Source organism: Streptopelia decaocto (assembly GCF_964273445.1).
Source record: "Streptopelia decaocto genome assembly, chromosome: 1".
NCBI classification, from domain to species: domain Eukaryota; kingdom Metazoa; phylum Chordata; class Aves; order Columbiformes; family Columbidae; genus Streptopelia; species Streptopelia decaocto.
Genome location: NC_138663.1, coordinates 83,708,621 through 83,736,532, shown reverse-complemented (window position 1 = coordinate 83,736,532; position 27,912 = coordinate 83,708,621). Strand labels below are relative to the sequence as shown.

General features: G+C 46.2%; 2 protein-coding genes across 2 annotated transcripts in view; one reads left to right on the top strand and one right to left on the bottom strand.

Moving 5' to 3' along the window:
* Window positions 1-794: 794 nt before the first annotated feature.
* On the top strand, window positions 795-27,912 carry LOC309450144 (alpha-2-macroglobulin-like protein 1; the record flags this gene model as incomplete). Its single annotated transcript, XM_082072820.1, has 35 exons — window positions 795-865; window positions 2,610-2,796; window positions 3,134-3,296; window positions 4,031-4,083; window positions 4,338-4,358; window positions 5,749-5,902; window positions 6,326-6,410; window positions 6,957-7,077; window positions 7,897-8,014; window positions 9,079-9,188; window positions 10,744-10,914; window positions 12,832-13,056; window positions 13,187-13,250; window positions 13,767-13,912; window positions 14,061-14,210; window positions 15,031-15,228; window positions 15,921-16,008; window positions 16,592-16,745; window positions 18,351-18,579; window positions 18,930-19,053; window positions 19,219-19,340; window positions 19,764-19,815; window positions 20,211-20,294; window positions 20,672-20,848; window positions 21,172-21,253; window positions 21,860-22,016; window positions 23,021-23,095; window positions 23,282-23,453; window positions 23,567-23,781; window positions 24,121-24,336; window positions 24,731-24,846; window positions 25,498-25,588; window positions 25,867-25,935; window positions 27,164-27,266; window positions 27,872-27,912. 35 exons carry the CDS (start codon window positions 795-797, stop codon window positions 27,910-27,912), a joined length of 4,404 nt encoding a protein of 1,467 aa, XP_081928946.1.
* Window positions 25,351-27,912, bottom strand: part of LOC309450135 (alpha-2-macroglobulin-like protein 1) — a gene marked incomplete at its 5' end in the record, with an annotated part of 28,688 nt that continues 26,126 nt past the window's right edge. The window contains one exon of the mRNA XM_082072808.1: window positions 25,351-25,674. The remainder of the gene's footprint in view (window positions 25,675-27,912) is intronic.

Sequence of the window (27,912 nt, the reverse complement as noted above, 5' to 3'; positions counted from 1 at the left end):
ATCTGGGAGCAGATTTGATTCTCTGAAATCAGCTGGGTTTTAGGTTCAAACCTAAACTAGTGGAACAAAAGGCAGAGTTCTGTCTGATTTCAGAAACACTCCCCACTGCTCTGCATCTCTGAATGGTCATCCAATTAGCTGCCTCCGAGGTTAAATGGGAACAAATAGACAACAAAAAGATAATAACAGGCTAAAGTTCTTCCCTTGTTACAGGGAGGAATGGGGACACTGGTAGAGCTGTGTGTGAAGCCCTGGGCTGGTCTGGCTGGAGGCTGCAGGGCAGAAGTGACATTTCAGTAAGAAGTAAATAATACATAAAAAAGAAGTTCTACAGAAGAAGAACCCTAAAACAAAATCCACTGACATCACAAAGAATTAATTTGTCCCAGGATGTTTCTGATGAAATACTGTATGAAAACTAGGCCTCTGTACCAAATACAGTTACTGAACGCTCTTGCTGTCACCAACTGCGCTGCATAAGGCAGAGCAAGTCATCTTGCTGAGAAATAACAATGAATCCCATAAATCCTTGAGGCAAATGCCTTTGGCATGGCAATAAATATTGTCTCCACCCCTTCTACCCACCCACATCCCAGCCCCCGCCATGCGCAGCACAATTTCCACCTCCTTGGTTTTGAAACCAAGAGAGAGATGGGCACCTGCTCAGGGTAGGAGCTGCGGAGTCCTTCAGCTCTGCATGAGGAGGAGAGAATAGGAAGACAGCAGAAGCAGGGACAAAGCGGGGCAGAGGAGAGGCTAAGCTTTCCGTGGAGGGATTCTACCTGCAATCAGCTATGTGGAGCATCGCTTTCCTTTGGGGCAGCATCCTTCTCCTGCCTAGCACAGCTGGAATGCCTGAAATGCTGTAAGAACCTCAGCTGCTTCGCATACACGCTCTGGTCTTCTGGGAATACTGGGGGGGCGGTGGTGTGACAGAAACAGGACGGAAGTCCTAACACTTTTCGAGAGAGGCATAATTTCTCATAATTCCAATGATTCACTTGGTTCTCATGCACCCTCCTTGCCCCACTTCCTCTACTACTTGGCTCTCCCATTAGTACCTTTGAGAGGCACTAGACCACGTATTTCTGCAATGAGAGGCAGAGTAATTCTGCCAACTTTCTGCATGTGTTTAATTCTGACCTGCCAGCATCTCACTTCTACTACTGTGCTCCAGAATACATTTCCTTCTGGGCTATGCTTTTCTCCCCAGAGTAATAGGTCACCATTTAAATATTTAGCAGACAAGGCTGGATGTCTCTACAAACAGGGCAAATGTGAGCCCAAAGTATCTAATAGCAGTGCTCTTTGTCAAGAAGTGTAGTCATTCTGTCTTGGCTGTCCGTCTGCTCCCTCTATGCCTTTTCTCAGATCTCTAGCAAGGACAATTCCCAGCACTGTTTCTCTTTATATACTTTATCCTGAATGAAACTCCTGTTCCAGCTGTCACTGATATGATATACTGGCTTGTGTACTTGCTTTTGATTTTTAAAGGGCTTTGCTTTTGCAGCCATGGCATAAATGCAAACTGAAACATTGCTATGCTCAAACAGTAGATGTTATAGTGAGAAATATGTCACTGCGATGTAGTTGGGTTCCCTCCTGCCATGTGTGGTATGGTATGCACAAGTCTAGTTTTCAAAATATTTTTCAGTGGGAGTACAGCCTCTTCCTTTAGGATATGTTCCATAAGCTGACACAGATCTCATCAAAAGATGCTTTACTGCTACCTGTTTCCCACAGTTACCTTCAGCACAAAGCTTTGCTCTGTGGAAATACTGCTTGCTTCAACAGACTGTCTGCTGTCCTACCTGTATACCAATGTTTTTTGTAGATTCATAAGAAAGTAATCCAGCCTGGCTCTTGGGATCCTTGAATCACATCTTCAGAGATGCTGTCTTGTACTTTTATAGCTTGGCAGGCAAGGGACGAATTGTCAAATGGGTGTAAGAAAATGTTTCAGAATAAAGGGTCATTAGGAGCAAGGGAGGTTACAGGAGGTTCAAGCAGTGAGTCTTCCCATCCTTTGGCTCAGTGGGAGAGGGGAGGTGCCGTAAGTCAGCTTAAGTAGGAAAATCAAAATGCCATTGGCATCTGTTATCAGATCCCCTAATATCAGCAGCAAACAAGCTGCTCAAGGCAGCCTGACAGCACTCAAGTGTGAAAGCACTCCAGGCTCCTGGCCAGCAGGACTTTGACTCTCTCTTGCCAGGGTGCTGAGCTCCAGCTAAAAACTACCAAAAGGTAGCCTCTGCCTCCTGCTGTTCTGACCTTTCCAGACCCTGACCTTCTGCTGCTGCAAATCATGCCACTGGCTGAATCTGTCCAGAAGCAGTAAGCAGGAGGAATCAGTAACAAGAATTTTCAAACCTGCTTGAATGTTGGCTAAAGAAGAGAACAATAGTGTGATATTGTCGCACTGGCATAGTGAACAGTGTGATCTTGTCCCACCTGTCACTATGCCATCTTGTCCTACTGGCATCGTGACAGTAGAATGAAGAGACCAGAAGTCTTATTAGGAAGTACCCAAATCCTACGGGCAAAACCTGTCCTCTTAGAAAATCAGTTTCACCTCACTTTTTTTTTCTTTACTTTTTTTTTTTTAACAGAAATTATGCTGTGGCAATACCATCTCAGCTCTACTATCCCTTCTCAGAGACAGTGTGCCTCCAACTAAGCAGAAAGCAAGCAGTCCCAATCCATGTGACAGTAACCTTGCAAAGCAGAGCTGGGAATGAGACTTTGATCACTCAGTCCATCTCTCAGCTCACCTTCTTTCATTGCACAAGCTTCCAGGTGAGGAAGGTATTTCCAGGGGTTGTCAGTAGTGTGGATAGTGCATGAGTTCTACTCTTGCTGGGCAGGAAGGCAAATAATTTTGTCTTCCCATGAGGACATCTTAATTGGGCACCGAATCTTCTGTGTCAGCGTGAATAGGTCTACCAGTCTCCTTCCTGCTGTGTAGCCCCTCTGATATTTTACTCTTCTAGAAAACATTCTGAAAAGCACTGGGAGGTCTTTAAGGGCAAGAAGAACTGGAGCAATATAAAAGCAGTATCTTAATTGTTATGCCAACATCCTGGGGATCCATGAATGCAATTCACCCTGAATGATGGTTAAACTATGCTTGCAGGTCCCTCCTCCTGTTGGAAACCCCGATGAAGTGGCTTTTATTGTAATAGCAGTCCTGGAAGCCAGCTCAAATTTTCAGAAGAAACAGAAAGTCTTAATCAAGCATGCGGACAAGAAGACCTTTATCCAGACGGACAAACCTGTGTATAAACCTGGACAGATTGGTATGGAGAGAATGCCGTGTCTTGTGAGAGAAAAAGCAGTCCTCAGGCCACAAGATATAGGGTAGCCTCTAGCACTTGGAGGGAGGCCAGCTCTGCAAGGGAGATGGGGTCCCTCTGGGCTTTGAAAGATTTGGGGATACCTCTCTTCTGAGTCAGCATGAGACATTTTATCTCCAGTACTAGCTGTACTCAGACAGCATGCCAGTGTGAACAGTGCTTGTATGTTCTGGATGATGCATGAGAAAAGGTTCAGGCACCACTGTGTTATATTCAGGATTGCTCCAGTCAAAGCCACAGTAGTCTGTCGGTGCCCTAAATCCCCCTCTCTCCCTCAGGCTTCCCCAGACAATGATCACGGTTCTGCAAGCCCCATCACTACCCTAGCACAGCTCAGATCACCACAGGGTACAGCTGTTTGCCCCATGTCTTACCCCTTTTCCACTGGCAAGACTGAGTGCCCCATCACAGGTCCAATGTCCAGAAAAATGCCCTTTCTCACCAATACAGCCAGCCTTCCCAGAAACCCCACACCACCTCCTATGCCACTTTTTTATCTAGCTGGCTGCCAGCTCAGAGCAGGGCTTTGAGCACAGGCCCAGGAGTGGATGGATTTCGCTGCTGCCTTCACCCTCTCAGCGAAGCACATGGACACATCAGTCTTAGCCATACATTTTTATTATTATTAACAGACTTGATTTCATTTCAGCCAGTCCTGTTTTTCTTTTGTTCTATAGTCAAGTTGCAAATTGTAACCTTGGATCAGAACCTTATTGCCAGCAATGAAACGGTAAGTCAAGAGAGGAGAAACCTTAATACGTCTGAAAATGCTGTGGGCTGCTTCCATGACTTCTGGATCAGTGCTTGGCCCAGCCAGGTGATCCATCTGTGGACAGTTAGTCTCAGTGTTGCTTCTGGTGCTTATAAACAGCAACGCAGGAACTGCTTATGAGGTTGGGTCACAGGCAGTGGTTGGGGGACAAAAACGTGAGTGGTAACTTACCTGAAAGCTTCCCACCAGTAACTGTTATTTCCTCCCCACAGCACCGCCTGGTGGAACTGAAGGTAAAGAACCTACTTTGTTGAAAGTGGTGATCTCTTCTTACCATGGGGAAGAAACAGGTTTGGAGATGATGTTGGGGAAATATGGATGCAGAAAGCCAGTTACCTCAGAATGAATGGGAACAGTCCTCGACTTCTTGCCCTTCCTTCCTTTAGTAGCCACACAAGTTTGGCAGCACACTGTCATGATACTGATCATGCAGGAGTCCCTGCAATAAAGGATGGGTGCCATTGAAAGTCAGTCCAGCAAACTTTTCTAGAGTGATCACAGCACTTTTAGTCCCTTTAGCATGTGAATTGAAGATTTGTGAAAATCCTGAAGTTTCTTTAAGGAGACTTTTATATTTAACATACAGAAAATGTGAGTTTGACCAGTTAGTGTAGCGTTTACACAGCTAGAGAAACTTCCTAAAGCAGCCTTCAGGATATTGTTCTTAATATCTGTTAGTTTAGTTTCAGTATTATAGATAAAATACAGACTGCAATCACTCAGGCTGAGGAAAGATACCTGAAAGTGGTGGGTCATTTGTCATAACCTATTGCAGAGATGTCACAGTTCCAACTAGCAATGGCAGAAGCTAATAAACATCTGAATGCCATACCCACCAAGCAAACAACACATAAACATATGGTTTCTGAGATGCCTATGCAATGCTCTATGTCAGTTTATAAGCACGTAGTACTCTGATCGAGCTTCACCCTTTCAAACAACAGTTTACACTTCTTCCATATGTTTATAAAGCACCTACCAACTCATCACAGAGTCCTTCCTGGCTGGGCAGTGTGACTGTAGCCAGAGTTCTGCATCTTGCCCTCCGAAGACCCAGCAGTGGGAGAATACTGTGTGCCATGGACTGACCGTGACAGTCAACAAAGCCTCCAAATGCCCTTGCACCCCAGGTCTTCAACATCTTCCTTTCTACACCAGGCCTCATGGTTCCCTGCATGAAGTCTTGGATGCATTTCCCCAGACTTTCCTGGGGATTCAAGACATTAGACTCCCCACTCCCAACTAGTTCATGCCTTAGACAGCATTAGCTGTCAGGATTGACCCCCTACACAGTGACCTTGGGGCTACACCAGCCCAGATCACCACAGGAATCTCAACTGTATCTCTTAGTGAGACAGGCAGGCTGTAAACCACTGTTTTGCAGTGGTCAGTGAGATGGTGGTGCCACCAAAGAGCTATAATATGATAGATTGTCAATGAGACAGGGAGAAAAGCCCTATTCTCTTCGATCTCAAACTCACCTAGGCACTGTAGCTGTGTCATAGATCTGGGCTCTCAGGACAAAGGATATCTGCTCAGACCATGCTGTCGTAGCTTGGACAGCCTGCAAAAGAGTCTCTTTTTGCACTGGGAAATAACTACTCTCTACTATTGCCTATGCAGGACCCCAAAGGGAACCGAATTGCACAGTGGCTGAATGTTATACCTGTGGGAGGCATTGTGGATCTGTCCTTCCCTTTGGCTGCAGAAGCACCAGTTGGAGAGTACACCATCAAGATGCCTGACCGCACACATACCTTCAGGGTAGAGGAGTATGGTAAGAGTCTCAGGGAGCTGACAGCAGCAGAGAAAGATCTATATCTTCCATCCCCCTCTCTCACACAGAGTTGAATGGGCCATGCAGCTGTGAACAGCTGTGCTAGTTGTGCTAACAGCTGAGATGTCCAACTGTCTGCCAGAGGATGTAATAATTGACTTTCGCTCTGGCCCACTCTTTTTCCTCTCCCATGTCCTGTGGATGGACCAAAGCGCTGTTCCACAGCTGTGCTCTGGGAGGAGACTGAGGCTGTCTACTCCCACCACAATCTTCTGGCTGGGCTGCTGATGCCTTGCTACCAGGCCCTGTTCTGGTAGTTAAGCAATGAAGGGACAAAATTCTGTAAACAATCACTTAGGGAGGATTGGAACAAATCAGCTGTCTCTGTTCCCACTGAATTATATTTCTCTTGCTTTCACACAGTACTGCCCAAGTTCAATGTCTCCATTCAGATGCCTCAGGTGGTCACCATCTTGGAGGAGAACTTTCGTCTCCACGTCTGTGGCATGTGAGCTTACTTATTGTGGCAGAAGGTGCAATCTTACTAGGTTGGAAACTGCACAACTGATCTCAAAATAGTCTCTGACAGCCCTGCCCCCACCCCAAAGTCTGGTTCCCTAGCATTCTTTGCTAAGGAATTCTCCTGGAATCTCACCTTTCTCAATATTCTCTCTCCCTACTTCTTCGTCTGTGAGTTTGAAAGTGTAGCAGTGGATCTCCTCAGTGGGGCATGTGCCCTACAATACACCACCTTTGCTGCAATGATTAGTGCCAGTGTGGAAGGAATAATGACTCAACTTTTGACCAGCATGATGTCCCCTAGAACTGCCTGGTGGGACTAGTGTTGACTTTAAGAGAACTCATACACCACTGCCTTCTATCTCAGTCTGATTAAGTCACTTTAACTTCTTAGCCTCTGCTGAGCTCATGAATCATGAAGATACTGCATGCTGCTGGGTTGTATAGCTGCAAACCACAGACTAAAGCTGATACTATTCACCCTTGAGCCAGTGTTTCTGTATGTGAGTGTAATCCTCTCTGCCATGTTTGCCAGGTACACATATGGGAAACCAGTCCATGGTATTGTGAAGGCTGTGGTGTGCCGTAAACATATCCGCTATAATCGGAAGTCTTCCAAAGCCAAGCACAGTATTTGTAAGGATTACACTGGCGAGGTGAGCATATGGGACATACGCTCCTCTTACAAAAGAGAGGAACAGGGCAAAGAGAGAGAAGAATACTAAAGGGAGGAACGGGACAGGCATCAGCTACTGAAGCAGCGTGCTCTTTTCTTGGGGTTGAACAACTGATATGTCCTTAAATCCCTAGTGTAGTAACCTTAGCCTCTCTCAGTGATTTCTCTGACAGCTCTGAGATGCACTCAAAGGAAGAAGCATCTGTGGGCAAGCTAACTATTGCAGATTTGCCTACAAAATGGTGTTGCAACAAACCAATAAAAAATACAAACACTCTCCACATCAATTCACTTCCACTGGATGTTTTTTAGCACCACTTTTTAATCTGGTGCAAAAATCTATGTGCTGTTTCCCAGAAACAGCTGGTTTGGAAACACAGAGATTATGCCTTGCAGCTAAACAAGCAATTGCAGATTAGCACAAACTTTACTCATTCATCTTTAGGGTTGAATTAATGTATCTATATTTGTTTACATATTTTTAAGTAATGCACCACATATCTTAAAGATAAATCCTGCCTTAGCAGAAGAAATCATGTCATCAGGGAGAAATGACAACTCATGTTTGCTACTGGCATATGAGTGAATGTGTGAAGATGAGATACCTGTGAAACAGCATCTCCTATTAGTGACTGCTCCACAGAAAAGCAGTATGTTTCATGTTAGTATGGGAGTTGATGCTTTAACTCAAGTGTCTTTGTCATGTACTTTTAGACTTCTGGGCCTTGGGTTTGATCTGCACTACAGAAGGGACTAGAGCATTCATGGTTGGTTAACAGACACAATTTTGCATCCCCAGACAAACAAGGATGGCTGCTTTGGTACTGAGGTGAATATTCAAATCTACCACCAGAAGCATGGTGACAATTATGATTTCAACCTGGAAGCTGTGGCTTTTCTGAAAGAAAGTGGAACAGGTACCAAAAACTGATTCTACACTTTGTGGAAAATATTCTACTTTACACTCGTGCAACATGCCTGTCTTTGGATTTCCATCTATAAGACTCTTCATGGATCCTTGTGTCTTCCCATCAAACCACTGGAGATATCTGCACTGGCTGCCATGGGGTCAAGTGTTCAGAGGGTTGTGTCTTCCCTGGGAGCATCACAGCAGCATGGATGTTCTCATGTACCATAGCACCCAGGTCTGACTCACATAAAACATGTGGATTCTCCCAGATGCAGGATGAGCTTTACCAGTATGCTTGCTCCTGCACAAGCTGTGGCCAGTCCAGCTCTGACAGTCACCTTGGTTTGTCAGAGATGGGCAAGAGCTACTTTTTCTTGTCTTCTAGTCACAGTAGAAATGTGCACAGAGGTGGATGAGGCCAGGTTCTCTTGCTCCTAAACCATACTTTAGGAAAGTCCATTGGAATTAGAAGATACTCAGAATAACCAGTGATAATCAAGGCCCCAACTGTGTACTGTTTTATATCCACATCCCAGACAGGGAGATGAGGATACTTGTCCAGAGCTACTGTTAAATATCCCATCCTATAAGGTTTTCTCTTGTACAAAATTTCACAAACCTTTCCTTGCAAGAAAATGTTTTGCAGCCCTTGCTGAAAGCATTGACATACGTTCACATAGCAAACAACTACAGTGATTTCAGGTGGGCACCACATGACAAAACAGCAGACTGTAAACTAACACGGCGAAGGCAACACAAAATTTTGCCTTCTAGTGACTCTGCTGTGAGAATGGGAGGAGAATGGGAATGGATAATTACAAGTAAGACCATCTTAAACAAAGTCAGAAAGAGCATTTGAGAACTGTCAGAGACCTCCTAGTAGAGTGCTGTCAGTCTAGCAGGTCAGAATGTAGGAGGCACTATTGCGAAGTGCGTGTGTTAAATGACTCCTGAAGTTACATGGAGAAACTACAACCTCCTATGAGCAACCTCTTACCTCAGTCCATCCAATCCTGCTGCCTTTATTCAGACATGTGATACTCACCTGCATGTACCTTCCATCTTTCCTAGGAGTGGAGTTCAACACCACTGAAAACTGCAAGGTTACTTTTGATATCACAACTCTCCAATTCTGGGGTACAAGCTACTACTATCAGCAAGGAGCTCCCTACTATGGAAATGTAAGTGAACAGCACAGAAACATGGAAAGGCCAGAAGTTGAGCCTAAGGAGATGGCAGGCACAGAAGTACTGAGGGGTCCCCTTGTCTGAGCTGCCCAAAGATACTAGCACAGTCATCTGTCCCAGTCTCTCCTTTGACATCTCTACCAAGAGTTAATCCAAAGGTCTGACCATGGGATAGGCACATGGCTTTGCCAGATGAGATGGCTGCTGCATAAATGGGGAGCAGTTGGTGAAGTTAGAGTTCATACTGAGAGTCTGTCACGGAGGCACCCCAAGGTTAGTTTAAGGGACAACAGGGTCCAAAACAACTTTTATTAAACCAGTGAGAAACAGGGTTTTAGCACTCCAAAAGTGACTTGAACACAGGTTCGGATATCAGTTAAGGAAAATTATTAAGGCGCAGCAACTAATACAACAGGCAGTCCACACAGTGCATGCACATGGCTTCACCCAAAACAGTGTTGGATCCGTCTCTGAGTCCGGGAGGAGTACACACTTGCCTGAACATGGTGTGGGATTATTTTAAAGGGATACACGTACTCATATTGAGTACGGAAAGTGTACACTTGCAATCCTGCGAGGGTGAATTTATAAAACACTCGCAATCCTGCGAGGAGAAATACACGTGCAAAGGTACACAGAATATTACACGTGCTTATGTGGAAGCACGGGAGGAAAATACACTTGTGATTGTGCGAGGACATAATTTATACATGTGCTTGTATTGAGCACAGAAAATATGCTTGCAAATGTTCACGGAAAGTTACACATGCTTATGTGGAAGCATGGGAGGAAAATACACCCGTGATTATGCAAGGATTAATTTTATACACGTGCTCGTATTGAGCATGGAAAATAAGCCTGCAAATGTGCACAAAAAGTTACACGTGCTTATGTGGAAGCACGGTAGGAAAATACACCCATGATTATGCGAGGATTAATTTTACAAGTGCTTGTATTGAGCACAGAAAGTACGCATGCAAATGTGCACGGAAAGTAGATACCCTTGCAATCCTGCAAGGACTAATTTTACTCACACATGTGGCGGCAAGGCAAGTGGAGTCTCCATCCCAGGCGGGGCTCTTGGCGGCAGCATCTGGCTCGTGCTCCAAGAGATCCGCAACAAAGGGCAGAGTTACAACGAGAATCCCGTTTTTTTTCATAGCCTGATCATATCTGACTGTGGGCATTCCAGAAACTTCTCTGCACCCCCACACTGGCTGTGGGGTGCCCCTGAAGCTTCCAAACATCTCCCACACTGGCCGTGGGCGCCAAGCGGCTCCCTGGCACCTCAGCACTCCCTTCTTCTCTCTCTTAATGACCCTGGCCAGGGGGCTCCTGAGGCCAAACAAAAGAAGCTGTTAGCCTCAAACAGCAGGGAGATAGGGAGATGTGTCTACTCCTTCCATATCGAAGGAGGGAGGGGCAGAGAGGGGGGTTTGCATTCTGCCACAGAGTCCCTTTTCAGAGAGGGGAACTGGAACTTCTACTGTGAGGTGGATTTTCAATCCTGAGGCCTCCAATTCTGCGACTGTTCTCTGCATCATTACAGCTGGAACTCAAAAGTGCCAATGGGACACACGTGAAGAACAAGGAAGTGATTCTTACAGTGTCCCATGGTAGCAGGAAGCAGATCAAGACTTACTTCACAGATGACACTGGGATGGCATCTTTCACCTTAGAGACGTCAGCATGGGACAACAGCAGTAAAGTTCTACTACAGGTTAAGACCAATAATTACATTGGATTTGGCTAGCATTAAGCAATGCATCCCTCAGATCTATAGTCTATGAAATTGTCTCAGTATAGCCAGGGAGATTGAGGCATGGAACAATGAAATCGTAGATCCAGGGCAAGAGGAATAGCCCAAAGCAGAGCCAGAGTTCTGACTGCTGGTACCACACAGAGTCCCTGACCAGTCAGGAGACATGATGATAGATGGAGCAGTGGACAGGGACCCCATGAAACTGTGACTGCGGTCTGCCTACATTGTAACTCCTTCTGAGGTGGAAAGCACTTTACGGGGCTGGACATGGGCAAAGAGCAAAGGAAAAACTCCCACATGGTGTGGAATAAGAAGGTAGGAAAGGAACTAGGGAATAAGCATCTGAAAATATATGTGGAGAATAAAATGGCAGTGACCAGTTTGTGTGGTGTTTCCACATAATGTAAGAGTTAGGAGAAAACTGGGATATAAGAGGCAGAAAACTTAGGGAAGAAAGAAGGAAAGTTAGTAAGGAACCAGTTGTTCCAAGCCAATCTGGAGCAGAGCAGGTAATCAGGATGTAAGAAGCTAAATGGGGATGCCATCAACAGGGAATTGAGAGAGAAAACTTCTCATCTGCTTTCCCATGAACAGGGAAGACTCTCTGTCTGGTCGTAGGAGTAGATTTCTAATAATAGAATAATTGAACAGTTTGGGTTGGGCGGGACCTTCAAAGGTCCAAGGCCTCTGCCATGAGCAGGGATATCTTCAACTAGATCAGATTGCTCTGAGCCTCATCCAGCCTGGCATTGAATGGTTCCAGGGATGAGGCATCTACCACTTCCCTAGGCAACCTGTTCCAGTATTTTACCACCTTTATTGCAAAAAAATTCTTCCTCATGTCTAGCCTGAATCCCATCTCCTTTACTTTAAAACCATTACCCTTGTCCTGTTGCAACAGGTCCTGATAAAAAGTCTGCCACCATCTTTCTTATAGTACTAAGGGGCCACAATAAGATCTCCCTTGAGCATTCTCCCTTCCAGACTGAACGACCTCAACACTCTCAGCCTGTTCTCACAGGAGAGACGTTACAGTCCTCTGATCACCTTGGTGACCCTTCTCTGGACCGTCTCCAACAAGTCCATGTATTTCCTCTACTGAGGGCTCCAGAGCTGGACGCAGTAATCCAGGCGGGGTCTCACCAGGGCAGAGTAGAGGGGTAGAATCTCCTCTCTCAACCTGTTGGCCATGCTCTACCCAACTTCAAGGTCAAGGCACTTCACGACAAGCCCTGTCTCTTTATCAGAGTGCATACAGAATTTTATATGATGGATCTTGACCTTGCTGAAAGTCCAAAAGATGTTACTATCATAGTCTCAGTGCAGATAGGTCATAGGTCAAAGATGAGCAAGGCTATTCATCTTCATTTGTTCCCTGCCACCTCTACCCTATGGATCAGGGAAAGCGCTAAAAGAAATACAGCGTGTGAGTGGGCTAATACTGAACAGTGAAATGCAATATTAGGGCAGATCCATACTTTCCTCACATGTACCAGACAGAAGCAAAGGGTTCAGTGGTTTGATCCAGGGATGAATAAGCCACTCTTACACAGTCTAACAATCTGGCTTGCTCTCAGGGTGGCAGCAGCATTGCTGAAGTTCAGGCTTTAGCCCAAGTCCTAGTAGTATACAGCTCCCAGACTCCTCTTTAAGTGCTAATTATCCCAGAGGAGCAGACAATGCCAGATTCCACAGCAGATGGTGGAGCAGACAATGCCAGACTCCACAGAAAGGGGCTGACTGAGCTTGGCTTAGGTGGAAATAGACACCTTACTCTGGGAGAGTTCAGAACCCACTGTACAGTCAGTCTTGATTTCGGTGTGAGGAGAGCTGTCGGAAATCTTCAGACACCGAGTCACATTTTCTGTGTCACAGGCAAAGACCCAGCCGGAGGACTTAAGCGGTCGAAATGTGAGGGTGTCTTATGGCACTGCATCCCTCACACCAAGGGCCTTCTACTCTTCCAGCCGCAGCTCTGTGAAGATCCAGCCAGTGCGGCCAATGCTGCCCTGTGGGGACGTGCAGCAGGTCACTGTGCAGTATCACATCCTAGCCACAGAGCTGGGGGATGGGGCTGCCAGAGCAGACTTCTACCACCTGGTGAGTGCCAGGCAGCACCATCAATGAGGTCAGCTTTGTGATGGGCTTGTGTCAGCACAGGGCCCTTTGCTGGCCCAGAGGCATGGAGCAGGGGCACTATCAACCTTTTGTTCTGTTCTTTACCCTTTAGGTTTTGGCCAGAGGATCCCTTGTACATCATGGCCAAACAACAGTACTTCTTGATCCATCATTAGGTAAGAGCATCTAAATACCAGGGATAGATTAAGGACCCAGAGGAAAGCACTTCCAGTCTAAATGAGAAAGGAGAGAAAAGAGATCTGAGACCAACAGGAATACCCAGGTCTGGCACAAAAAGTCAAGAGAAAATGGCAAATATGGTATCTCTCTTCTGTCTTTTAATTTACCTATTTTTTTTTCAATCAAATGATGAAATTGTCAGAGTTTATCTGCCAAGCGGGAATTATCAGACACCTCCAAGAAAATTCACTGAATCTTTTTGCTGGACTCAAGTGGAAAGTCGTTTTTCTTCCAAGTGCACACTGTTAACAAGATCCTCATTTGATGCTACAAAATGGCACTAACCTACATCCTGGACTGGCTGTGGCCTCCCCAGAGGCAAGGCAGAATAGCCTTTATCCACGTAACTGTACAGAAGTATTATAGAGGATGAGTATGTTGCTGCTGTGATCCTTGGAAACAGACTTCCTTGCCTCTTCCTATACTTCTTCTATTTCTCCTTCTTTCTTCAGGTCAGTATAATGGGGCTTTCAATGTCAGTCTGCCCATTGACCTCATTTCGCCCATGGCTACCATCTTTGTCTACATTGCCTTCCCTGAAGGACAAGTGGCAGCGGACATCTTCAGTCTGAAAGTCTCCAAGTGCTTCAGGAACCATGTAAGTAGTGAACAAAACATCAGGCAGGCAGGAGGGTAGCTAATTAACTGCAAATTGGCAATGTATGTCCAGCAGAATCCAACACCCACAGTCTCTCCTTTCCTTCCTCTATCAGTGTCTTCAGTCCTTCTTTCTTCTGCTGTTTCAGGTGAAGCTTGGCTTCTCAGGCAGAGTGGCTCTCCCAGGATCGACTGTCCATCTCCATTTGCAGGCTGCACGAGGCTCCCTATGTAGTATCCATGCTGTAGACCAGAGTGTCCTTCTCCTGAGGCCAGAGGCTGAGCTATCCAGAGATAGTGTGAGTCACTTTAGTGCTGAGCCTTGCTAATATTGGAGAGATGCTTTTTGAGTATCTCCTTGCAGGCACTGGTTAATAAGGCACTTGAGTGGGGATAGGACATGGCTTAATGAGAAAAAATGAAGGCTAACATCAAATACCAGTCAAAATTTTCAGTGTCTACAAAGGGATCAGTGTCCACCCTAAGTATAGCCCAAAAGCACATCTTTGTTAAACTTAGAGTGCTTTGCCACAGTGGCAACCAGATGGCAAGAGACTTCCATCTCCTGAAAAATTCATGATAGTGCTTTGAAAAAGTTATGTTCAAAAAGATGTGTGGTAGGTTCCATTTCTTTGTTCCAGCTTACATGAAACAGACAGTGCTTCCAATCACAAACTGGACTGTAAGTGATGCCTTGGCAGTGGAAAGGTTCAATTTCACCTATAGACCTCAGATGCAATGGGTCTAAGGACCCTTGAATTGCCTCTTGACACTGTCTTGGTGGATCCAGGATGTGTCTTCAGTCAGACAAGAGGCTATCTAATGACTCTTACAGGGAAGGTACCTTTACTGTATGCATTGAGCTCACAGGTACAATCTATGAGCTCTAAGTGGCCACAACTATGGAGTCATACCCCAGAGGGGTTCATGTTCATCTCTGATGTTATGTATCTAAAACTTGTGGAGGCTCTCCATGAAGCTCAAAAACCTTTGGGGTGAGACTTTTGTGTCAGGCAGGACCTAAGCTCTGCCTTTGCGGTCACAGAAAATCTCCAGATAGAAATGAAATACTTCCCACCTCTCACACTGACCTGTACTGTTTTCATTCTTGGTCTACAGGTGTACAATATGTTCAGCTATTATCAGGGGCACCCCAGCACCCTCACAGACTCTTACAGTGACTACTGCACTATCCACAAGAGCCCAGGAATCATTGGTTCCTCTCAGAGCACCCTTCCACCAGGAACAATGTCACCATTCACGTACAACAGATACTCTTATGCAGTGTCTCAACCAGATGTCTATGAACTTCTGAAGGTGAATCTAACTTCCAGAAAACCTGACTACCAGAGCTGAGTCCTTTCATATCCTAGGTCAGAGCTGGGTAGCTTCACAGATTGTCTTTCCTGTGATCACTGGCAACTTCAAGTTCTGAATTTGCCAAGCTTCTGAACTAAGAGATCTCTGACACTCCATGCTTTCAGCTCAATAAATTCCCATTGACCCATATCCCTAGAACCCAGCTCTCCATTTATCCTAAGCTCGAGACCCTCTGACTTTCTAGGGATTGGAAGGAGAGGCAAGTATCAGCCTGAGTCAGATAAAACTGGAGGTTGCAAAAGCAATGAACCTAAGAGAAAAGGGGGACTGGGGAAAGGAGGGAAAGAGTAATAGAAAGAAATAGCAGGTGAAAGATGAGGCCAAGTCTGTGTTAGGGTGGGCAGCAAACCGTGGTGCTAAAATGACGACTTCATGTGTGGACATATACATGCGAGTGGTCACCCCCACAATCCTGACTGGAGAGAGCCTCCTTTGGTACGAGTGGCCAGGACCAGGCCTTGGGAGCAGGGTGGTTCTGCATTCTCTCCCTGTATAAATTCACAGGTCAGGCTGAGGTGTAACAACACAGGGTGGGCAATATGCTAGAACATGGGAGCAGAGACAGACCCTCAGGCACACCACCCCCTGCACTGAAATCTGCCTTCTTTTCCTCCTCTTCTTTCCTCCAGAATTCAGGTCTAACATTTTTAACCAACCTTAAAATCAAGTCTCCAATTGAATGCCGCACCCAGACCACCTTCTACTATGACTACATGTGTACATCTTTATCCTGTTTCTTTGGAAATCATGGGTAACATACAGGCTGCACAAGGGCAGCTGAACATGTATGCTCAGGAACTGGGGATGGCTCCAGAGCTGGGTGGGAGGTTGCACAGAAGATGTGCCCCACAGGAAGAGAGGGAGGGTCCTGAAGTTTATGTGTGTCCAGCACACTGAAAAGGTGAAGGGTTGGCTGCACAGGAAGAACCTGCCTGGAAGCTTCTGCTGACAGGCAGAAAGATAATATGCTCAAGGGGGAAAATGAGGCAGCTGTCTCAGGAAGGAACATCTGTTTGTAAGACTAGGAAAGGTCTTGCTGGAAACTACAGAGTGAGCCAAGATTGATACTGGGCAGTATCTAGGCCTTTCTGCTATCTCCCCCTCATGGGGGAACACACATATACTGGAACCCATATGGTCTCCTGGATTTTCTTGTGGGAGACAATGGTTATGTAGGTTGAGGGCATCTTGGAGAGGACAAATGGGATTGGAGTGGGAGGGACAGAGAGCTGAGCTTTCCCCAGCTGAACTCTGTCCTGATCTCACAGTTGCTCTGAATGAATGCTTGTATTCCCAATAGCTTATGGAGAGCTGGCAGACTTGGACAACTTGGACCCAGAAACAGATGCTGCTGTTGAACATGCTGAGTCAGAGCACGTTGAGCTGGCTAGCAAAGCAGGGCCAATACGTACCTGGTTTCCAGAAACATTCATCTGGACTCTGGTTCCCATCAAGTGAGTAATTATGGACTGTAGCCCCACATTGATCCAGACCTCCTGCCAGCCACAGTGGAGGGGGAATGGGCAGGAGCAGAGCCAGGGTATTATTGCCTTCTGTGCCCACGAAGAAAAGGGAGGTGTGAAGAAGTGAATAAAGACAATGGAGGTTTGGTTCACCTCCTGTCTCTGCTTGAGATTTTTCAAATGATCCTGAGGAACTTAAAATCATAGACCCCTGTAGGATGGAAGAGGCCTCCAGAGATCTGTAGCTCAACATCCTGTGCAAGGCAGATCCAGTTTGATCAAGTTATTGTAGTCAAGGACTGTGTATCTTTGAGGTTGGAGACTTCACAAACTATCTGGGCACCTGTTCCAGTGTTCCAGCATTTGACTATCCTCATGGTATATTTTTAATCCTGAGTCAGAATTTCTCATATTCCAGCTTGTGTCTGTTACTTTTCATCCTATCAATATGCACCTCAGAAGAGTCTGATTCCATTGTCTCTACACCTTCCCATTAGGTAGCTGTAGAAAACAAAAATGTCTTCCCCTAGATCTTCCCTCTTAAGTTTGAAAACCCTAGTTCTTTCAGTCTCTCCTTGTACATCAAATGTCCCAGCCGCCTGACCATCTTGGAAGTCCTCCACTGCATGCATCCAAGTATGTCAATATCTTTCTTATGCTGCAAGGCAAAAATGGGACACAACACTGCAGATGTGGTCCCACAAGGGAAGAATACAGGGGAAAAATAATTTTTCTCAGCCTAGTCCCTGCAGTCTACTTAATACAGTCCAGAAGTAGATGGCCTTCATTACTGTAAGAGCACATGAGATGTGCTCAACTTGTTATCCACCAGAACCCCCACCTCTTATTCTGCAAAGTTGCTTACTAGCCAGTCACTGCCTAGCCTGCACTGTTGCATGGTATTATTCCACCCCACATACAGAATTTAGTATTTACTAATTTTCAAGCCAAATTTTCCAGTTTGTCAAGGTTCTTCTTAATAGCAACTTTTCCCTCCAGCATACCAGGAATCCCTCCCCAATAAGGTACAGTCTGCTAATACATACCAAGGTAGTCTGCTAATCTTGCTGAGGATGCCCTCTCTCCTATTATCCAGGTTATTAATAAAACCACTAAGCAGTATTGGCTCAAGTATCAATTCCCGAGGGATGTCATGGGTCCAGCTGGACTTTGTGTCACCAATAACCACCCTTTTTCCCCAGTGGTACAGCACATTTTCTGCTCACCTTATCACCCACTTGTCCAGTCCACACTAATGTGGCTACAAGGTACTATGGGAGTCAAAGGTCTTGCTAAATTCAAGCATCCACTGTTGTTCCGTTATTCACATATCTCAGCTTTCTCAGTTCTCCCATGTGCCAACATTCTGCAAAATAGGATCCCTAACTCTCTATCTCATTTTGCTGGATCACACCCATTTCAGGGCAGGACTGTCTTTGATTTTGTGGATGCAGATATGTAAGTGACACATAATAATGACTGCTGATCTGTGGCTGGAAGTGGATGGAAGTTTGGTTGGTAGTGTTGCTGAAATGTCAGAAGATACAGGCTGGTTGTATAACATGGACAACCCCTTCCACTCCGTTTTTTCCTCAGTGATTCAGGGACTGCTGAGCTAGCTGCCACAGTACCTGACAGTATAACAGACTGGAAAGCCATGACTTTCTGCATCTCAGAGAGCCATGGGTTGGGAATCTCAGAGATCACCGGCCTGCAGAGCTTCAAGCCCTTCTTCATGGAACCCACCTTGCCCTATTCCATCTTCCGAGGGGAGTCATTTCCCCTGAAAGTCAAAGTTTTCAGCTACATGAAACAGTGCATGGTGGTGAGTGGCTCCTTTCAGGATGATTTTTGGGTGGAGGGATGTGTGGTAACAGTATTTCACTGACAGACCCAGACAAGGGGCTGCCTCACCAGGCACTGGGCAAAAGACACCAAGGAAGCTCTTCACAAAGCTCCGTGCAGAGCCATCTCTGTCCAGCCTATCTCCCCCGTAAGTTCAACCCTACAGGACTGCAATGTCCATGGGCTGTTGGTGGCCCATAGATATTGCAACAGGGCCATCATCATACTCACCCTGGACTTCTGGGCTTGACTGACTTTTGGATCAAGGAGCTGAAAGGAAAAACACAGCAGCAGCTCTGTAATCTGAACTCTCTTTTGTTTTGCCTCTAGCTCCAGCTTAGCCTAATGGACTCCAGGGATTTTGAGTTTATGCATGCAAATACCAGGTTCACTGCTTGTCTGTGTCCTGATTCAGCAAAAACATTCTTTTGGAATGTGAAGGCTACAAAATTAGGTAAGGGGATGAGAGACGGGCATAAGTGGGAGGCACTGGCAGAGCTGCTTGAGGAAACCAGAGCTGGGCTGGAAGGGAGAGTGGCCTATTATACAAAGCATGAATGAGAAAACTAAAACACAGGCATGACTGTGCCAACTGGCCTCTTGATGTTTTGTTCTTTAGGGAAGGTGAATTTCACTGTCACTGCTGAGGTGACGGAACAGGAAGATGTTTGCACTGAGAGTACAGCTGTTGTGCCAGAGTCTGGAGGGAAGGACACAGTGGTTAAACACCTGCTGGTGAAGGTCAGAGTCTTCTTCAAGGTTCTGGCAAGGTTGGAAGTGGGTCAGACTCAAAACAGCCAAGTAGATAACTCTGGGAAGGGTGAGTGAGCCAGGCAGGTAGGCATGTTTCTTGAGGAGGCTGATCAAGGATTGATTCTAAGGGTAGGCTGGGTCAGGGCATGAGCTGAGCACCTCCATTTGATGGGGCAGAGATGTCAGAACTGCTTGCTAGCAGCACAATGGGGGCAGAGGCCATGCAGCAGCTTAGAAAACTGCTTCCCAGGGACACTTCACTGTCAGCATACGTATCCCCACTGTCTGTGTGAGGCCTTTTGCATGGCCTAGGAGGATGGAACAGGTGCTTGCAGGAAGGTGGGGTGCTGCACAGTTGCTGTCTTATTTTACTGCTCTCCCTTCTGACCTGACCAGCCTTCTCCTCACCAGGCAGAGGGGCTACTGGAGGAAAAGACACACACCTCACTACTGTGCCCTAAAGGTAGGTGCAGGTACCCCAGATACAGGGACTATCTTGTCACTGGAGCTGTACATACACACAGAGCAAGAAGACCAAGCAGAAGCAGTGTGGTGTGTGAACAGTTCTAGGACTATCTGGAGGTGCATTGGGAGGGGAAAGTCAGGGATTTTGGAGCTTTTATGAGCAGGCAAAGCCATTCAGCTCTACCCAGTACTATGACAAACTCCTGGGGAGCACCAAGCCACCAACTAACCATAGCGTAGTCACTCATCAGCAGGTGGCCTGATCTCTATGTCATCCTCTCTGTTGAATGCTGACTTTGCCAAGTGATGAGGTGATACCAGACTCCTGAGGATGACTGTGTGTCTGCCATCTCCCTCTGCCTGTTGTTGTTCTGATGGTTTTGCCATCTGCAGGAACTTCTGCTTCAGAGACAATCACATTCACTATGCCGGAGAACGTGGTCCTTGGGTCGGAGAGAGCCCACATCTCTTTCTTAGGTGAGATTAATGGGGGTCTTGGAAAGTAAGATTTTGCTCTGCAGGAGTCTTTTCTTCTGGTGTCACCATGTCTCACAAGAGAGAATATGTACAGTGAGGTGTGATACTAGGCCCTCATGTCTTCCAGAGAAGCATCCCGTCTCTTATACAACTGACACTGGGACAGATAGACATATAATTTCACCTAGCCAAGGGAAAGACAGACAAGTACCATATCACTGTTCCTACAGGGCTCTACAGACATGAAAGTCACTATAGTGTGAGCAGAGGTGCACTGAGACTGGTCTTAGCAGATTATCTGGAGAACTGGTGAGATCAGAATTTTTTTTATATGCAAGAATATGTAAAGCTCCCAAAGCTGTGGTTCTGTCCTACAGGTGACATTTTGGGAACAGCACTGGACAACATAGATGAGCTGCTCCAGATGCCCAGTGGCTGTGGTGAGCAGAACATGGTTCATTTTGCCCCTAATGTCTTTATCACACGATACCTTGAAGAAACAGGACAACTCACTCCAGAAATCAAACAGAAGGCAATTGGCTATCTGCAAAGTGGTAAGTGGATTCATGCTCATTTGGGGTTATTAAGCTGGTGATGTTCACTACAGCGGGTTGTGCAGTGGAGATGTCAGCAGAGGCTTGGTGCTGAACAGCATTTGTGTAGCATCACTTGCCTGACACCATGGGAATTACAGCAGTGTGAATCAGGTTGCTGTGTCTCAGCTGAACAAGGGGTACATGGTGGCCCCCCTGAAAGCCCTTTGCTGAATTCCTCAGAGTCAATGTTCTCTATAATGATCAGCAGGATTGAAGAGGCACATTGTCACCTTGAGAATGCAATAGACACAGAGCATCTTCACTACCCCCTTTTCCCACAGGATATCAGCGGCAACTCCTGTACAAGCACACAGACGGCTCATACAGTGCCTTTGGGGAAGGAAGTGAGCCAGGGAACACATGGTAAGAAGAGATATCCAGACACAGTTGAGGAAAAACAGATTAACCTGGTCAGGCTGAAACTGGCTTGGATTTTGGTCTGGGGAACCTGGTGGAGTCTGAGGGTGTGGAGTTTTGAACAGAAACTGTTTCTGAGACTTTCCAGAAGTGAACCATGCCAATTAACTGACTTGAGGTACCCCTGTTTGATTTTTTGTACTTGAGCACCCCAACTGAGGCTGATTCTGAAAACCTGGCTGCAAAGACACCTTCTTTTCAAGTTTTGCAGAGTGCTTTGTGCCTTAACAAGATTGGGAAAATGGCTGAGTGAGCGCAACAAATATCAGCCCTCGTGGCTTCAGATCACACAAACACACCCTCTTGGAATTGGCAGAGCTCTGGGGGAAGCACTTAACTGTCGATTTTTTTCTTTCTTGCTGCAAATGGATCTTAGGTCAAGTTTCAATAGCATCTAACTCATGCATTGCTTCCAATTCTCCACCTGCACAGAAGCTCTGGACTGCTCTCCAGGGCTGAGATAGTGGAAGACACAGAGACTCCTGTCTCCTACAAGAAATGGGTATCAATTTTTGGCTCGGTCTGATTTTCTTCTCCTTTCCTTGGCTCTAGGCTAACTGCCCTTGTCCTCAAGACCTTCAGCCAAGCCCAGGACTTCATCCACATAGATGAGCAGAATATAAGGGATGCTGCCAGTGCCCTGATTAAAAGTCAGACTCCATCTGGCTGCTTCAAGAGTGTGGGGAAGCTCTTCAACAATGGTCTGATGGTATGACTTGTCCTGACTGCTCTTTAGGTATCTCAGAGCTCTTTCACTTTCTGGCCCAGTTTGGGTGCCAAGAACAAACAAACCCTACTGCAGGAGGGAGATTCCGATGTGCCCAAGGTCACCCTTGGGTGACAGGGTTATGCTTAGTCATGGTGGTACTTTTTCAGGTTATAAATGATGAAGGTTTGCATTTGATGATACGTACATGGGAACTGAACCAGTGTCCTACTCTAGCCCCATCTCAAAAGTTAACATATACCTTAAAAAAAAAAAAAGTTTTCCAACTCTGTGTTGTTCCCTTGGTAAACTGTTTTAGCTTCCTTTCCCATTCCTGAGCTGCTGATTCTTCCTACAGTATGAGTTCCCCCATGTACAGAGAGAGTCAGATCAGAAATTGAGTGAATAAAGATTGATGGCAGTCACTCATGTGAGATTAACCTTGCCAGGAATGAGCCATATACAATCAGACACACAGCACTTGTGCATGCACAGACACACACAAAGTGCCACCAAAGTGGATCCAGCAGCAGTTCAGTAGACAGGACCTCAGATAATTAATCCTTCAAGTGAAGGGAATGATACCTTTCACTTCCCCTTGCAAAAACTACCTTTTCTTATGCTCCTCCATACCCTTGTCATCGTCCTGGCCCTCAAGTGAGGTGCCATCTTGCAGTGGGGTTGTGGAAACATCACTTTCCCCTGGTGCTGAAATCCACTACTGAAAATCTTTGTGGGGGAGGGGAAAGCGGAGTGTGCTCAGTGGTAAGCAGAGGCAGGAAATCAGCTACCCTCAGTAGCCTGGGGCACTGTAGCTGAGAAGTACTCCCACAAACAGGACCTGCAAGAGCGGATACTAGCCCTGGCACTTCCTTAGTGGAGGAATAGGACCAGCACTGTTGCCTGCACTGGCTTGGAATTTGCTCAGGGAGCAGAAAGTACTGGAAAACCTCTTCGCTTCCCTCCCCACAGTAACCCTACTCTTCTCTGTTTTGTGGTGGCTGCAGGGTGCAGTGGAAGAGGGACTGGGGATGAGCTCTGTGATCATCACAGCTCTCATACACTCAGGGATGCCACGCTCCGTGAGTATTGGCAGCAGGGACTGGCTGGCAGTGCACCGGCTCTCTGCCTTTGTCCACACAGGGGCACAGTACCAGTTTTCTCCCTATGTGTCCTGTCCCTGTTTCTACCCTCCTCGCACACATCAAGGCTGTGTTCCCTCCTCATGCACTCTGCCAGCAACTGGTGTGCTTTCATTTGTATCCTAGGACCCAGTTGTATGGAAAGCTCTGAAATGTATAAGGGACCTGGTCAATGCTGATACTGGCAGCTCCAACCTCTACAGCCTGGCATTAGCCGCAAATGCCTTTGCAGTAGCAGGTGATAAGGCACTCAGGCAGAAAATCCTCAAACGATTGGATGAGGCGGCCACAATATCAGGTACCAAAGACCGCGGGGCTGGAGAGACAGTCATTGGCAGAATTGTGTGGAGATCCCAGGGCTGAATGGCCAAAGGAATCCACACTCCATAAGTGTTCCCGCTCCACCTCTAGATGACCAAATATTCTGGAGTCAACAGTCCAAACAGGAACAAGACTCCCTATATTGGTATCGGGCTCCATCTGTTGATGTGGAATTGACATCTAGTATCCTCATGGCTCACCTTTCAAAGTCAACTTTGTCTTCAGATGAAATCAGAAAGGTGTCTCAGATTGTGTCTTGGCTTGTCAAGCAGCAGAACCCTTATGGAGGCTTTGCTTCAACTCAGGTAATCCCCTTGAACCACCATCATCAGAGAACCTGGCGTCAGCTATGGTTTGCGAGAGCAATGGGTTCTAGGTCAGCATATAGTAAAAAATAAATTTTTAAAAAATATATATTTAAAAAAAAAAAAAAAGAAAATTTTTTTAAATATATGGATTTACAGCTCCTGAGGGTTTGGAAAGGGTCAATATTGTCATTCCTCTGAGACTATCCCATGCTGAAAGTCCAAGTGAAAAGTTCAACCCTGATTGTGCAGCGGCTGCAGTATTAAGGAAAGGCTAAGGACTGGGCATGCACAGGACGCAGGGCTCCTATTTTGCCCAATGTGTGTCTCTTTCTTCAGGACACAGTGGTTGCCCTGGAAGCCCTAGCCCTGTATGCAAGTAAGACCTTCAACAAGGATGGACCTAATCTCCAGGCTTCTCTCTCCTCTGAGGGTTTCAGCCAAAACATCCAAGTAGACAACACCAATCGCCTCCTACTGCAGACAGTGGAGCTGCCAACCATTCCTCAAGTTTATAGAGTGCATGTACAGGGCCACGGGTGCCTCTTCCTGCAGGTAAGCCCAGCAAGGGAGAAAAGATCCATCTGGGGAAAAACCTTGAAAGCCAGGGGACCTCTCACCTTGCTATTTAGACAAGACTGAACTGTTGCAGTGATTTGCAAGAATCTGGGCTTCAAGGCTGGTAGTAGTAGCTGGGATCCAACAGAAAGGGAATAGCAATTCCCCGAATGAAGTCTGGATCATCTCCACCCAATCAGAGCTGCATCTTTTCTCCAAGAAGCCCAGTGACCACCACCAGAAGCAGTGCACAAGCAGAAACTCTGCTTCTCCCATATAGTTTTCTCCTACAATAAAGCAAAACAGCAAACAGCAGTCAGTGCTAGACAAAGGTACTGTTCAGTAAAAACCCTGCTATTCTCTACCAACTAGCTTCTTTCTGTCTTGGCAGGCCATTCTGCGGTACCACATCCCTCCATCAAGGAGTGACATCACCTTTGCCATGTCTGTGCAGACAGAATGCACTGCACCCAACGCCAGCCAGTTCTCTGTCACGATTCATGCTCGGTAGGAGATATTCAGTTGCCCTTTGCCTCCCCTATGCTACCACACCAGTCTCTTGATGGCCAGGATTCCCTTACTCATGAGGTCCAAGTGCTAAGATGTCCCACTTCATTTAACTATGCACTCCTCAGCTGGGTGAAAGGTACAAGGTCCCGGACAATGACTCAGGCTATAGCCCTATCTCATCATCATGCCAGTCACCACAAGTTCTCCCAAGATCTATGGGCCTCACTTCCGTCTAGGATTAGGTCTTAAAATACTAGTGATGTGAAGGTCCTGTGGCACTGACTGCTGACAAGTATTCCTAAGTCTTCCATTCTCTGCCCCTGGTTGACTCTCCCTTGCTGTACACCTGCCTGACTTGGGACAGGCCTTCCAAAAGAGCAGGTGGAGGATGTGACATTCCCTGCCATGCCTGGAGAAGGTAATTCCAGAAGCCTTCCCAGGAATTTATTCTCTTTGGCTCAGCACAATTAAGAGAGAGGTCAGGGGAAGCACAGAGATTTATTACAGTACAGGAGCAAGTGTGCTTACAGGAGAAACACTGGAAGGAAAGGCACATTCCTCCACTTGAGCACCAAAGCTGGGCTGGAGTATCTGGAGATCATGGCTCAGAAAGTAACAGTAGTGCTGTCCCCTGGGTTCCTGCTGCAGCTACACAGGGAACCGTGTGTCCACCAACATGGTCCTGATCCAAGTGGAGCTGCTGTCTGGATACAGTCCCGTGGCAGGTTCGTTGGAAGAGGTGAGACTGTGAGTTTGTGTCCAGCTGGGATGGGAAAAATAGTGGATGTCCATCATGCAGGATTGTATGCAGAACTGTGATTATTCCTGTGGGCAGAGGAACATGGTTCTTCTCAAGAAATCTTTATACCCAAAGTCTCTTCCAGGCCATACATTGCATTCCACTACCCTAAGGCCTTCCTTGGCCATGTGAATATTTTGCCTGTGCTCTCACAAGGACAAATATCCTTGAATATTTCTGCTTTCTGTTAGAGTCTTACTTTTTTCCCCTATTTTCAGCTAAAGAAAATGCCTTTAGTGAAGAAAGTTGAAAGTGAAGCTGACCGTGTCATTCTCTACCTGGAGGAAGTGAGTGGAATTTAGGCTAATGTCATCATTAAGAGGACTATGGACTGGCAGACAGCTTTTAGCTGACTCTTGTATCTTGGTTCAATTAGTATTTTAAGTATCTAGAGCTGTTGTTCCTGCATACCAGCCAGATTTGCTGACCTGGAGAAGTGTGTTGTGTCAGCCTGCAGCTGTTCAGCTGTAGAGCCTGTATACAGGGCTACTTAACTTGAGGCACATGATGCTAAATCTGATATTAAGCCTACATCTGTTGACACTGTTCAGAGACTGTTGAAAGTCCATATACAGTGTCTGATCAGGATTGGGGAGTATTGGTAGGATCCATCTAGTAAATTCAAGCAAGCCTGAATTCTTAGAAAACCCCTAAGCAGCATGAATGTAGTAGGGAGCATACAAGGTTGCTCATGGAGTTTGCCAAGATCACTCAAAATTAAATGAGATGGTTGTGCGAACAGCAGTTCTCGCTCCACAGCTTCATTAGTCAACAGATTAGCTACCTATCTAGCCTTTCTCTAGCTATATGCACACATAAACAGCACCAGAAACAAGACCTAGCATGAATTTAAAAACTTTTCAATTTCTAAGGAGCACTTCTACATTTCTGTGATTCTTCATCACCAGCTGTCAATAAGCTGAGCCTTGTAGTAAGTGGGTTATTGTTGCGTGGATGCGTTAGACTTGCAGAGTTTCTGCTTTCACTACACCTGCAGCAGAGTAGAAAGGCAGCAGAGAGAAGAACTTCAGGTCAGGATACGAGGTAGCACAAGGGGGAACGCAATCAACAGCAGGTCCTGTAACTACTACCATCCAGCAGATGTTCATCCACACCTTGCTTTTGTCTGCCTAATGATGAGGGTTGTGTGAAAATGGAGAATAAGAGCTGATGTAATGGGACCGTGTATAAGAACATAGCCACTGAGGCTAGATGCATGAAGAAGCTCAGAGCAGAACTGTAGGGGAATGGGGGATTGGTGGTCAACGCTGGTGCTACAATTTAGATACCTAAACTCTGTGGGTTTGATGTCTCTCATAAGGGGGGTTAAATATGGTGACCAAAAAATGGGAGATGGCCACAGCATATGAAGTAAAAGATATTTCTGAGCTGGACTGGAAAGCAGAACAGATCTGTCACAGTGGTGAGGTCTCCACAGGAGCCTGAGAGCAGGTAGAAGGGATTTTTCTACAGGACTTTGGTTCTGGCCGTAATCCTTCTGTCTCTTGTTCTTAGATGACTAGACAGCCTCACACCTACACTTTGCTGGTGCAGCAGGACATGCAAGTGATGGATCATAAGCCAGCTAATATAAAGGTCTATGATTACTACATGCCAGGTGAGCTCAGATGCTGTATTACAGAAACCACCCAAATGTACCACTGGAAGGATTTTTCTGAAGTGTCAAGCCTAAGACAATACCACTGCTGACATGCTTATCTAACTACCAATTAGAAGCTCTCTAGTTATGGACTTACCCTCTTGGGTTTCAAAATGGTAGACACTTATTTTTCTGGCTCAGGACTTGCAAGCTTGAAGTTGGTATGTGGATCCACTTAGGGTTTAACTCTCCCAATGAGAGGGGAGCACGTTGCTCAGAGCCATGCTTTCAAATGCTCATTTTGTGGGAGACAGCAAAGGCAGAGGTACCACAGTGAGGGGATGGCTTAGAAGAGCGAGGACCCTCTTAGAAGAATGACATTGAAAACAACTTGTTCTCTGGGGTCCCCAGTGGGAGGAAGGTCTAGAAATGTGGGGTGAATCTGGACTAGCTAAATACAAAATCTTTGACACATACCAGTGGTGTCACATGTCACAGTGGAGGAGAGTCATGGCCTGTAAGCTGAGGGAATGCCTCTCCTAGAAACGGAGGCACAATGATGGGTTGCTTTAGAGAGCTTTTGGCAAATGTATCTCACCAGCACTTTTTTTCTCATCTTCCAGAAGAAACTACGGTGATGAGCTACAGTGCTCCATGCGAGTAA